The sequence below is a fragment of the Tiliqua scincoides genome, chromosome 5, assembly GCF_035046505.1.
Source record: "Tiliqua scincoides isolate rTilSci1 chromosome 5, rTilSci1.hap2, whole genome shotgun sequence".
Lineage (NCBI taxonomy): Eukaryota > Metazoa > Chordata > Lepidosauria > Squamata > Scincidae > Tiliqua > Tiliqua scincoides.
This window is the reverse complement of record NC_089825.1, coordinates 77,798,683-77,810,723: the sequence shown is the minus strand read 5'-3', so window position 1 is coordinate 77,810,723 and position 12,041 is coordinate 77,798,683. Positions and strand designations below refer to the sequence as shown.

At 43.4% G+C, this 12,041-nt stretch overlaps 1 protein-coding gene and 1 pseudogene across 2 annotated transcripts in view; one reads left to right on the top strand and one right to left on the bottom strand.

The window, feature by feature from the left end:
* The window catches only part of SCN4A (sodium voltage-gated channel alpha subunit 4), a 74,582-nt gene that overhangs the window by 8,501 nt on the left and 54,040 nt on the right, over positions 1-12,041 (top strand). For both annotated transcript variants that reach the window (XM_066627117.1, XM_066627114.1), the window contains exons 5-9: positions 396-487; positions 1,204-1,524; positions 4,166-4,229; positions 6,592-6,733; positions 7,407-7,619. In XM_066627117.1, the coding sequence (XP_066483214.1) occupies positions 396-487; positions 1,204-1,524; positions 4,166-4,229; positions 6,592-6,733; positions 7,407-7,619 (832 nt within the window). The remainder of the gene's footprint in view (positions 1-395; positions 488-1,203; positions 1,525-4,165; positions 4,230-6,591; positions 6,734-7,406; positions 7,620-12,041) is intronic.
* LOC136654668 (5S ribosomal RNA) lies at positions 3,093-3,212 on the bottom strand (annotated as a pseudogene).

Sequence of the window (12,041 nt, the reverse complement as noted above, 5' to 3'; positions counted from 1 at the left end):
GTCTGAGCAGAGTCTGTGTGAGGAAAACTGTATTGCAGCAGAGGGGTTTCATTTTAATTCATAATATTAATTGAGAGTCTAATTAAATGTTACAGGAACATGTGGATGCTGTCAATCCACATATCTAGGTTTTTTCTGGTAATGACTAGTAAAAGAAACGTCTGTTGCAACCATGATGTCATCCCTTCTCCAGTTGGTTATTTGCAGGTGGCAGGGGTGCAATGACATGTTTTCACATGTTTCTTTAATTAATGTTAATGGAGAGACTTGCAGTAGAGACATGGATTGATGGCAACCATGTATTCCCCAGTATCTTCTTACCTCTTGTCAGTCCCCATTTCCATTCTCTAAATAACACCTGTTTCTTAACATCTCTCTTGCCTTCTCTTTTCTAGTTATGTCACAGAGTTTGTAGACTTGGGCAATGTCTCTGCTCTACGGACATTCCGTGTTCTCCGAGCTCTGAAAACCATCACGGTCATTCCAGGTAGGTGATGGGGATGATGGTGTTGCTGAGGGTCATGTTTTCTTTCTGGTTTGCTTAATTCTCACAAATTGGTCAGGTTTCTAAAGACATGCAGTCTTTAGGATAACACCTCGTACAGGCCTTTGTCCTGAGAGGCCTCAAAGCTCTTGACTTTCACTGTGGCGAAACATTATCTGTTGCTATTATTAACATAACACAATAGTAGAAAATGTAAACCAATTTGCATCTCTGGTGTTACTAGAAGGAAGATAGATATCAGTAACATGCCGTAAAGTTAAAAATTCAAAATATATACAAAACATGTGGAACAATTTCAAAATTGAAACCCCAGGTTTGAAATTTTTTCAGTTGGTTTTAAAAAATCAATTTTTACTTAATATAAGGGTACTTAAATAAGCATCTTAGCTGCCTGCTCCTACATGCATATGTTGGTCAGTGCTTGAGCATTTCTCTCTTGCATCAGTTCAAAATATAACCCATTAAAAATGTGTTGTCGGCTAGGATTTGTCATTCATATGAACAGCATTCATAATTGTTATCTGGTGTGCTCCCTGGGGCATTTGGTGGGCCGCTGTGAGATACAGGAAGCTGGACTAGATGGGCCTATGGCCTGATCCAGTGGGGCTGTTCTTATGTTCTTATGTTCTTATGTTATAAAAATTCAAAGTGCTAGAAGGCCTCTAACAAAACCTGTGCTTCCCCCTACCCCCATCTAGGACTGAAGACAATTGTGGGCGCATTGATACAGTCGGTGAAAAAGCTCTCTGATGTCATGATCCTCACTGTGTTCTGTTTGGCTGTCTTTGCCCTCATTGGCCTACAACTCTTCATGGGGAATCTGCGGCACAAGTGTGTTCGGTGGCCACCTCCCCCATTTCAGGAGGATGTCTTTGGGCTAGATAGTGAACCCTTTGGCAACAACACTTTGTATGGCAATGAGACCTTCTACAACACCACTTTGTATGGCAATGAGAACTTTTACAACACCACTTCGAACAATGTGACCTTTGATTGGGAGGAGTACATAAATGATGAAGGTAAGACTGTTTTTCAAAGGAGCTACTGATACTATGGCCCGGTCTGACCTGAACCAGATTCTGAATGGCCCTCAGATGAAAATGATAATACAGTACTATCACTGTTCAATCATATGTTTACCCATGTACAGAAACATACCTCTGCAGTGGTCTTGTTACTTCCTTTCAAGCCTATAGCCTTATCTTGCTTACTTTTTCTCTCCTTTATACTTGCAACTGAAACTGCTTTTAACTAAATCAGGTCTTCTCTCAGACAAAGAGGAATATTTCCCAGCCTTTCTACCTCACTTTCTTTTAACTAGATATCTTCTGTATACAAAGTATGTACTGTACCATTGCAGTTTGGGTCCCCTTATGCTTACAGGTAGTTCATATGTGCATATACTGTACATCTTGTTACTTGATTACTCTTAGTTGAACATTTGAACCATCTCCAGTAAAAAAAAAAAAAAAAAGTATTGTATTTCACATCAGGTGGTACGAAAGTGCTATTGATGGTGATTGATCTTGGATGTTTCATTCACACAGATGCCATTCAAACAAGAGATTTATATGCATATGTAAATTTAGATCCCAATCCTAGCCCCCCCCCCCAAAAAAAAATACAGCCACACCAAAAATGAACACGCTGTATCCAACAGGGTGAGGCTGGGTGGATCGGGAGGCTTTGGAGGGGAAAGAGGAATTATTCCCCCTTACCCCTCCATAAGCTTTCCAGCTCTTCAATGGGTCTCTGAGGAGGGGGAGGGGAGGCTGCTAAAAGAGGGGATAGGATTTGGTGCACATCATTGTCCTTGTATCCACTCTTCCTGCAACCTCCCCACCACTTTTCCTCCCCCCTCCCTACCTCCTTGCTGCCTTACCTGGTCCAGCAGGGGCAGTGGGAACTGGTAATGGGTGCAGAGCACTGCTGTCTCTTGTGGCAGTGCCCCCAAAATGGCTGCCATGGAGTACTGCATGCCATATACTGTTACTGCAATAACTCTTCTTTAGAAGTGAGGGTGGTAAGTGCAGAAGATAATTTGTTCTGTCTTGAAGATGGCATGGTAGAATATTTGTTGCCAGAAGGTTACAGGCATTTCTGTCACTATATTTCAAAGACCTGCAAAACATGTTTTTACCAAAACCTACATTGGAACTGAAAAGATGAGCATGTGTATCCACACACAATGATAGCCAGAACCGCATGTCTATTTTGGAGAGGCGATTTTCAGCAGAGAAAGAGGGCAGAGGTAAAAGAGGCAAATACTCCCTAACATGAACCTGTAACAGTATACTATGCATTTAACTAAATGCATTTAGTTTGGGCTTCAGAGATGGTAATTTACCCATGGTTTCTGAGGAAGCTTAATGGTTAAGGGAGTACCTGAATGCTGGTCTCACTGACTAAAGCCCAACACTATAGCCATTGTACTGACTGGTTGTTATTTTTTAAGTGGCTGTCTTAGAGCCAAACTAGATTTTACTTTCAGCCTACCCTTAGCAGATAGTTTAAAGGAGAAAGTGGACTGGCAGTGGCCCTTTAAATGGTTGGTTGGCAACCTTCAGTCTCGAAAGACTATGGTATAAGCCTACAGCACCCGGTATTCCCAGGTGGTCTCCCATCCAAGTACTAACCAGGCCTGACCCTGCTTAGCTTCCAAGATCAGACAAGATTGGGCATGTGCAGGGTAACAGTTGCTGTCAGCCCTTTAAAATAACTACACAAATATTGCAGGAGAATGGGTACTATGAGGTTTTTTAAAATACTTTTCCCCTCTCGAGTGGTGATTTCCCCTCATAGTGGTAACTTCCATGAATCACCACTGTGAGGGTAAAGTGCTACTTTTGGGATGGGGAGGTGGATGGGATTTTTGGTGCATAAACAATAGAGGGATAAAGCATTTCACGCTGAACACACACACTCTCCAGCTGTTTGGGACTTTGAAAAACAATTTCCACTCTACTTCCTGCTTTTAAATTCATTTGTTGTAGATGAGTTTATAGTAACATCAAGATTAGCCCTTAGAGCAGTGTTCTTCAACCTTGAGGTCAGGACCCAAATGGGGTCATGAAGCCTCAGTTGTGGAGTTGTGGCAATTTATGAGAATGAAGAAGGTTGAAAACCACTGGACTGGTGGGCAAACAGGGTCTTGGAGGGAGGAATCAACAGTGGAGTTCCCAGTCTCATACTTTTTTTATATATTGGGGTTATGGCATGAAAAATATTGAAGACAGCTGCCTTAAAGCACAACTAGACAAGATGCAGGAGATTGCCAGTTTGTTTTTTAAACTGAAAGCAGTCATCCCCACGCCCTTACCACCCAGTTGTACTGGGATTGCAGGCCTTTGGTAGTGGGTAAATAGTACAGTATCTGTATGCTTCCCCTATGGGGAAATAGCAGCTGGGGGGTGGTAATTACATATGAAAAATGGCATGAGGAGGGAATGTTAAACCTCACTGTCCCAGCACTGTGGCACAATCCCATCCCATCCACCCTATGACTGCTTTTAACTTTAATCCCATCGTTGAAACCCTGATCATGGGTCTCTCGCATCACAGCTAGTTGCCTGCTTTTATTAGTTCTTTCAAAGTCATTATTCATTTGTTCTGCAGTCTAAACTTGCAAATTCTTACACCTGCTTTTCCTTGCTTGTGTAGCCAATTTCTATTTCTTGGATGGTGCACTTGATGCTCTGCTCTGTGGGAACAGCTCCGACGCTGGGTGAGTGAGGTCGGTCCTGATGGTGGGCCTCCCCTAGGGCTGGGAATGGGGTTGTGGTTGTGGTTAGGGAGCATTGGTATAGTTGTAAATGTTGAAGTTCAGGCACCATTAAAATTTGAATCAACTTTAAATATCTTTATTTGAATATTTCCTCCTGCAATGTATTCCAATATAAATATTGAAACTTTTACTTCAGTTAAAGATCAAACTCATGTTACCCACAACTCTTTGAGTGGCTTGCAGTAGTTTAAAACAAATGTAAAAAAAAATAAAAAATGAAAAATGGACTGTAAAACTACCACAGATAAATATTGTATCCAAGATCTTATGGTGTATATCTTTAGCAACAATCCCCTATTCCAGCCATTTTCAACCACTGTGCCGTGGCACACTCATGTGCCGCAGATGGTCTGTGCCACGGGAATTTGGGGGAGGATCATTTGTTAGTAGGGCCACTGGGGGATGTGAGCCCCTGCTGTCAGTGTGGCGTGCCTTGTCAATTGTCCAAAAACCGATGGTGTGCCTTGACAATTTTAGTGCCTTGTCAGTGTGCTGTGAGATGAAAAAGGTTGAAAATCACTGCCCTATTCACTCCAGCTCAATGTCTATTCTAGTGGCCATTTGCTGGGGGTTTTTCTGCTTCTTTTTAGATTGTGAGTCCTTTCAGGATAGGGGAACCATTTATTTATCTGTTTATACTCTGTAACCCACTTTGTGCACTTTTTTTTTTTGAAAGTGCTATATAAGTATTTGTTGTAGTAGTAGTAGTAAGTATAAAAGGTATATTAAGACTCAGTCCTATCCTTAAGATACTTCAGTGCAGTGTTTCTCGAACTGTAGGTTCGACCCACTAGGTGGGTCACAAGCCAATTTCAGGTGGGTCCACATTCATTTCAATATTTTATTTTTAATATATTAAACGTGATGCTACCATGGTATGTGACTGTATTTGGGGAAATGTTACAGACCTGTACTTTTAACAAGCTACTATGTATATTATTTTAACAATGACAGTCATTGGGACTTACTCCTGGCTAAGTGTGGGTAGGATTGCAGCCTAGGATTGTTAAAAATTTTCCTTCTTGATGGTGTCACTTCTAGTCATGACATCACTTCCGATGGGATCTGATAGATTCTTATTCTAAAAAGCAGGTCCCAATGCTAAAATTGTGAGAACCACTGCTCCAGTGTATCTCCATGTACACCAGCGCAACAACAGCCCCACCAGTGTAGACTCACACCTGCCAATGTCTGTGCGGTGGGCGCTGGCACAGTGTTGGAAAAATGCCATACTGATATACCTTAGATGTCTCTGGGGCTGAGTGGATGCAACAATTGGCTCCTTGGATCACACCAGTGACACATGGATGTCACGTGGATGATGCTTCCAACATCACAGCAATGATGTCAGCAATGTGCTCCATGGATAATGGACTATATTATTGTTTCGCAGGATGCAGGGGGGCCTTACTGGGACAAGCTGTGCCAGTGTTGTTTGGCCAGGTCAGGCTTGGCATTTGGCTCTTGTTGCACCGGCATCAGTGCACCATTGGTATGACATTGCCAGGATGGGCATAGGATATGACTGATGTTTTGCTGGTGTCTGTGTGCTGTTGGTGCAATGTCCACATAGGATTGGGCTATTTGGAGTGCTAGTTTGTGCATGTTTACTCAGAACTGAATTCCAGGTAAATTTGCATAGAACTGCAGCCTTAATGTAACCCTTAATGCAGTCCTTGGGAAAGATGTTGGCCTAGACATATGTCCCTAGGCAAATTTTTCATTTTGCCTTCTCCTGAGCATGATGCTTCGTTTTGGCTAAGATCCTTTATAAAGAATTTCAAAGGCAGCATCTTAATGCCCCTGCTGATGGCATCACAGCTTCTATTATAGGAGAATTTCCGGAGCTCCACTCTCCCTGCAATCTACACCCGCTAGAGGAAATATGTCCTATAGCAGCCCTTCCATTTTATTTTTGCATTTGCTTTAAAACTGTACAGTACAAATATAAGAGACAGTGGGTTGAGAAGAAGCTGGGTGAAGCCTTTCTCCTAGACACCATTTGAGCAAATGGATTGATTAGGACAAATATAATCTGAAGTAATTAAGTACCAGAATTTCATGCTAGGAAAAGCTACATGTGTTGAATTGCTGGGTATGCTGCAGTTCTAAAGACACCGAAAAACTAACACTGGCAACCCAATAATGAAGATCTCATGTGGTGTACACAATGGGGCAGGCAGGGGGTAAGTGTGGAATTGGACACCAGTGCCTAGACTTCAATTTAGGGACTGAATTATGCCCCTCAGTTCACATGATATCATGCTGACATGCTCTTTTTCTTCTTCACCTTCTGTGATAGGCAATGCCCTGAAGGCTTTACCTGCATGAAAGCTGGCCGGAACCCAAACTATGGCTATACGAGCTATGATACCTTCAGCTGGGCTTTCCTTGCACTCTTCCGCCTGATGACACAGGACTACTGGGAGAACCTTTTCCAACTGGTAAGCCACACTTCTTATGGTTCCAGTGCGGCAGGAGTTCCCAACCCCATGTTTCATGGAAACCTGCAGCAGTGGAGTATCCAGGGAATGGCAAGCCAGGGCACAAGCCCTGGGCACCATTTGAAAGTGGGTGCCAGCTGCCCCGATGAATGCTCATGCACTCCAGTCACTTTTTGGGTCAAGAAGTGACTGCAACAGCCGGGCAGTCCCAGCAGCAGCTGGGGTGATCTTCACAGTGGCATCTGGGGCTCCAGTCGCTTCCCAGCTTCCAAGTCAGAGAGCGATGGGAGTACCTGATGCCTGGCGCTCACAGCAGCAGCTGAGGTGATTTTGTATGCGTGCGCTCTGGGTGATTTTCATCTGGAAAACAGTGTGGGAGGAAATGATAACCTTCCTTGCCATGATCCTGTTCCTAACGTTATGCACACCCCAGCTGCTTTTAACAAAAGATTAAAAGAGGCAAGAGGCCAATTACAAATCTTCAACATTTCTTCTGGTTTAACCCTCAGCCCTCAAATGATATTTTCAGGGCTAAGGAGTGTGTGGGGTGACAGCGCACTAGAGGGCTCCTGAGCATGCTTATGAATGCTTCTCTGATAGCTGAGTAACCACATTTTGGAGGTCAACATTTCCTGGTCAAAAGGATGACAGGAGGTGGTTCTTCTCCCCACAGACCCTGAGAGCTGCTGGAAAAACGTACATGATCTTTTTTGTTGTGATTATATTCTTGGGCTCCTTCTACCTCATCAACTTGATCCTGGCGGTGGTGGCAATGGCCTATGAAGAGCAGAATCAAGCAACCATGCTGGAGGATCAGGAAAAAGAAGCAGAGTTTCAGCAGATGATGGAGGAGTTGAAAAAGCATCAGGAAGAGCAACAACGGCTGGTTGGTACCTTGTTGTTAATGTTTATTTACTACTTCACCCAGTTCCAAAAGCTCCTGGCCTATAGATACTGTTCTCTGCTCTCTCTTCTTCAAAGCTCCCTTCTTCAAAGTTAAGAGCAGCCTTTTATAGGTTCAGTTTCCTTTCAGATCTGAGAGAGAGGGAGTACATGCTGGAGTGATATATTATGACCTTTCTGTAACCTGTTTACAAATGTAAGCAATTTCACAATCATTATTTCAGGGAAACATCCATCCTAAAAAACTGTTTTCTCCCAAAATTCTGCTAGCAGAACTGTTTTATTTTTATAAGTCTTAGCAGGCTTCTTTTTTTTCCTCAGACCAAAGTTCAAATCAGCTTTTCAGTTCCCAATGCAGCAGGTGGCTATAACATTTCATCTGCTTTCTAATGATCAAAACACACATTACAAATGTAATGTTTTGGCCCAATCCAGCATAGGACTCTGCTGCCCATTAGGACAGTGGAACACAGTTTGCTGTCACAAAATGGTCTCCATTTTAGAATGAAGGTCACCACTGACCCAGCTACATCTGCCATTGAAGGTAAGTTGGTGGTGGAAGGTGGGTGGAACAGGGTGGGAATCGGGGCTCTCAGGAGGCGTGGCAGGGGCAGGCACAGGATGAATATTGGTGGCAACGGCTACGCAGATATCCTCTGCTCCCACCCAGTGTTCCCTGTACCAAGTGCAAAGAGGTCTGTGCTGGAGTGTGGACCCCTTCTCTAGCTACACAGCATTGCAACTGTGTTGCAGTGTCACCTCTGGACATTTTGCGATGATGTCCTTGCTGAATTTCTGAGTTGCCAAGCTCTGCACTGCATGGAGCTTGGCTTGGAGGTGTGTGGTTGCTTGCCTATGGGCTGCTTGCCCATGCATGCCTAAGAGGGAACAGTGCTCCTCCCTGGCCTCAACAGCCACTTGATCCTACTCAGACTTGTGCCAGCCAAAAAGCTGACACAGATCCAAGTAGACCCATAGGGGACCGTGGCATGGCAGAGTAAGATAAGCAAAATTTTATTTTACTTACCTCTTTGCCTCAGGATGCCTGCAGGATGCAACAGAGCCTATGCCATGTTTTAACTCTTAGATAAAGAGAGCTTGAATTACCTGTCAAATACCAGGCTATACCAAGTGCAGAGGGAGACTTGTACAGCAGGAGAATGTAGCTGTAGTGGTACAGTTGAAACACATATAAGGTGTCTGAAACCATAAGAAGTATTAAAATAAAAACATATGACTAATTTCCTCCCAGCTGCCAAAAGTCATTCCATCTGAGCATGGTTTAGTATGCTTGGAAGCATGGGGGCCAACACAGGCAGTTCTGTGATGCTTTCCCAATCTTGTAAACAAAAAATAGGCTGAGATTTATCATTTATTTAAAATTTAAATCCTGTTTGTAGCCCAATGGGGTTTTAAATTCAGCTTAGAAAGACCCTCACAATAACATCATGTTGAAATATAGTTGGAAACAGAAATAGTGGTGCTGCCACGTTGATTTCTGCAAAATTTCTATCCTTAGTTTCCCCCTATCTTGTGTCACTCTTTAGCTTCTGCCTTCCATACAGCAGCTCCCACTGAAGGCCACTGAGGCAGGATTGTGGGGATGAGCAGTTGGAACTTGCTTGATGAAGGCTCATTTTTTTCCTTGCGAGCAGACATAGAGAATGGAGAACCAGCAAAGGAAATGAATGCTTAGTCCTTTCCCTTCCCGCCAACGTCCAGTCAATTTGCTTTCTCTCAACTGCATTTTTGCTCTGTGACTGGGAAAATGTGGGGGAGGGGTGCTTTGAGTGACAGCTTTGGCTGGCTGGGAGAAGGATAAGTAGACCTTCCCCTAATCCTCAGAGCTCAAAACCATCTTGGTTTGCATTGTGTTATAAAAGAAAAAATATCACAGATATGCTAGATAACTACATCTAGCATGTAGTTTTTGTCATAGGCATAGAACATCTGTTTAACATGGTTAAAAAGATAGATTCCCTCTTTTAGTACACGTCCTGTAGATAGTGTTTGCTTCTTGAAGACATTCTGAAACTGCACTACATTTTCTGTTCAAAGTCTGATTTTAAGGACCAAACTAAACATAATATATATGTGAATGTGTCTCCTGATTAAAAACATTTTTCTAAGCCAGTGGTTCCCAACTTGGGGTACGTGTAACCCCAGGGGTACTTGCCAGTATCTTTAGGGGCACTTGAAAAAGAATTGAATGATGGCGGATAAAGGCAGGTCTGTATTAAATGCCTTGCAGGGCTAATGTGAGGGGTACAACTTATGGAAATGGGCTGCCAAGGGATATACCAGTGAAAAAATGCTGGGAACCACTGCTCTAAGCAGTCAATGGGGGAACTTTGGATTGGGACAGGAGTGTGGAAGGGGGGGAGGTCTAATCCTCCACCCCCACTGTACTGTGACCCCAGTGCAAATTGCATCCTCTGCAAATACAATTAGCCATGTAGAAGAAAATATACAGATTCAATTAGTGGAAGCAACAAAGTTTAAAATAAATTGAGGCTGCAAGGGGTGGAGGAGTAAGTTGTTTGTAAATTATTCCAAGCCATCAGCATAGGGTGGAATAAATGTCCACGTATGTAAGGCAGATAAACCCCCAGATGCCTTGGAGTCTTCAGCATGAAGTTGTGAGCCAGCAGTTTGTTACTCCATTCCTCAGCTGTGACATAGCCCCTCCTCCTCCCGGACTTGTTTACTGACAGCAGAAATATACCTCAGTGTCAGCAAGACTTGCCTTTTGCTTCCTGAAGCTACATGGAGCTGCTTAAACTAAACAGATATAGAAAGTTTCTTTCCCCGTGCCAACGCTGAACAAATAATCTCTCTCTCTCTCTCTCTCTCTCATGTTTGAGAGAGACTGAAAACGATCATTTTTAAGATTGCTGAGAATGTGACTTCTTGCAGGTTTATTTTGTTCATATCATCTCTGGCCAAACATACTCTGCAGATTTGTATGTGAAACATACAAAACTCTGCAAAACCTCTTTGCGCAGAGGCAAAACAGCAATGATTGTATGCAACATGAGCAGCAATCTTTTTTCCAACTGAAAAAATAATCATCTGCTTCCAGCCTACCGTCATCTATCTCCAGTAGATATTCCAACCCTACTCCCCTCTCCTTCCCACCTGTAAATGTACATACACTCTGAGCTGACCTACAGTACCCTTTCAGAGCCTGGCAGCTGTGGATCTCATTCAGCCTGTGCCAAATTTTACCTTTGTCAGCCCAAGGTGGAGCGGTGGTTGTGTGTATGTTTCTGTTCACAACTAGCATGATTTGGCTTTGGTATTATCACTGCAAATGCTGAAAAGGCTGCATGTGTGGAAGTGTAGCACAGCACATGGGTAGCACACAATCTTCATACGTCAAGGCAGAGTTAAGGTCAATAATAGATGCAAAGAGGAATGTATTATTGAATAACCAAACATGCCAGTACTTCAAACTTTAGAAATATCTTCTTCAGATGAAAATTTATTTCATAGAAGGAAAGAGACTGCAATTCAGTAGTTCCTGACAGAAAGTTCTCTTTTTGTTGCACTTTATCAAAACCTTGAATTCATTCATACACACAACTGCCTTGCTGTGTGTTGGCTGAAACCTGTGGCACCGCTTGCTGGGAGAACCATGTGAATAAGCCTTTGGTCACACACCCACACTGAAACACACTCCTTGGTGCTAATTTTTCTCCCAGGTGAATGCCAAAGTTTTCAGTGCCCGGCAACTGAACTTATTCCAAATATGTTAGGCTAACCTCTCTTCTGACCTTGAGTGTCCTCTTCTGTTCTTTAAAAAAAATGCAGCAAGGGAAGGCACCTCCAGCATGTTGAAATATGTAAGGGCTTCTTGCCTTGCTGGCTGCTTCTGCCTTTTTGACCCTGAACCACCTTTCCAAATCTAATTTTTGGATTGGGCAAACAGTGTCCTCATTATAAAGGCAGATGCAGACTGTTGCCTCTGTATCATGGTCTTGTGCTTCTAATCTCCATGTATTCGGAAGTGGATTTTCTATTTCCAGACAGTGAATTCCTCCTTTAGCCTAGGGGGAGGATTGGACTTGAGGCAGATTCCACAAAAGGATTATCTGGACCCCTTCCAATCTGGTTTCAGGCTGGGCTTTGAGACAGGGACAGCTTTGGTCACCTTGATTGATGACCTGCACCAAGGATTCGGCAGGGGGAGAGCATCCTTGTTGGTCCTGCTGGACTTCTCAGCAGCTTTCAACACCATCTAGATTGTCCTTCTGGTCTGACTGGCTGTGTTGGGGCTTGGGAGCGCTGTTCTGCAGTGGTTCCACTTCTTCCTGACAGATCGGATCTAGATGGTGAGGCTGGGGGACACCTGTTTGGCACCCTGGCTACTGATGTGCAGGGTGTTCAAACCTTGGTATGTGTG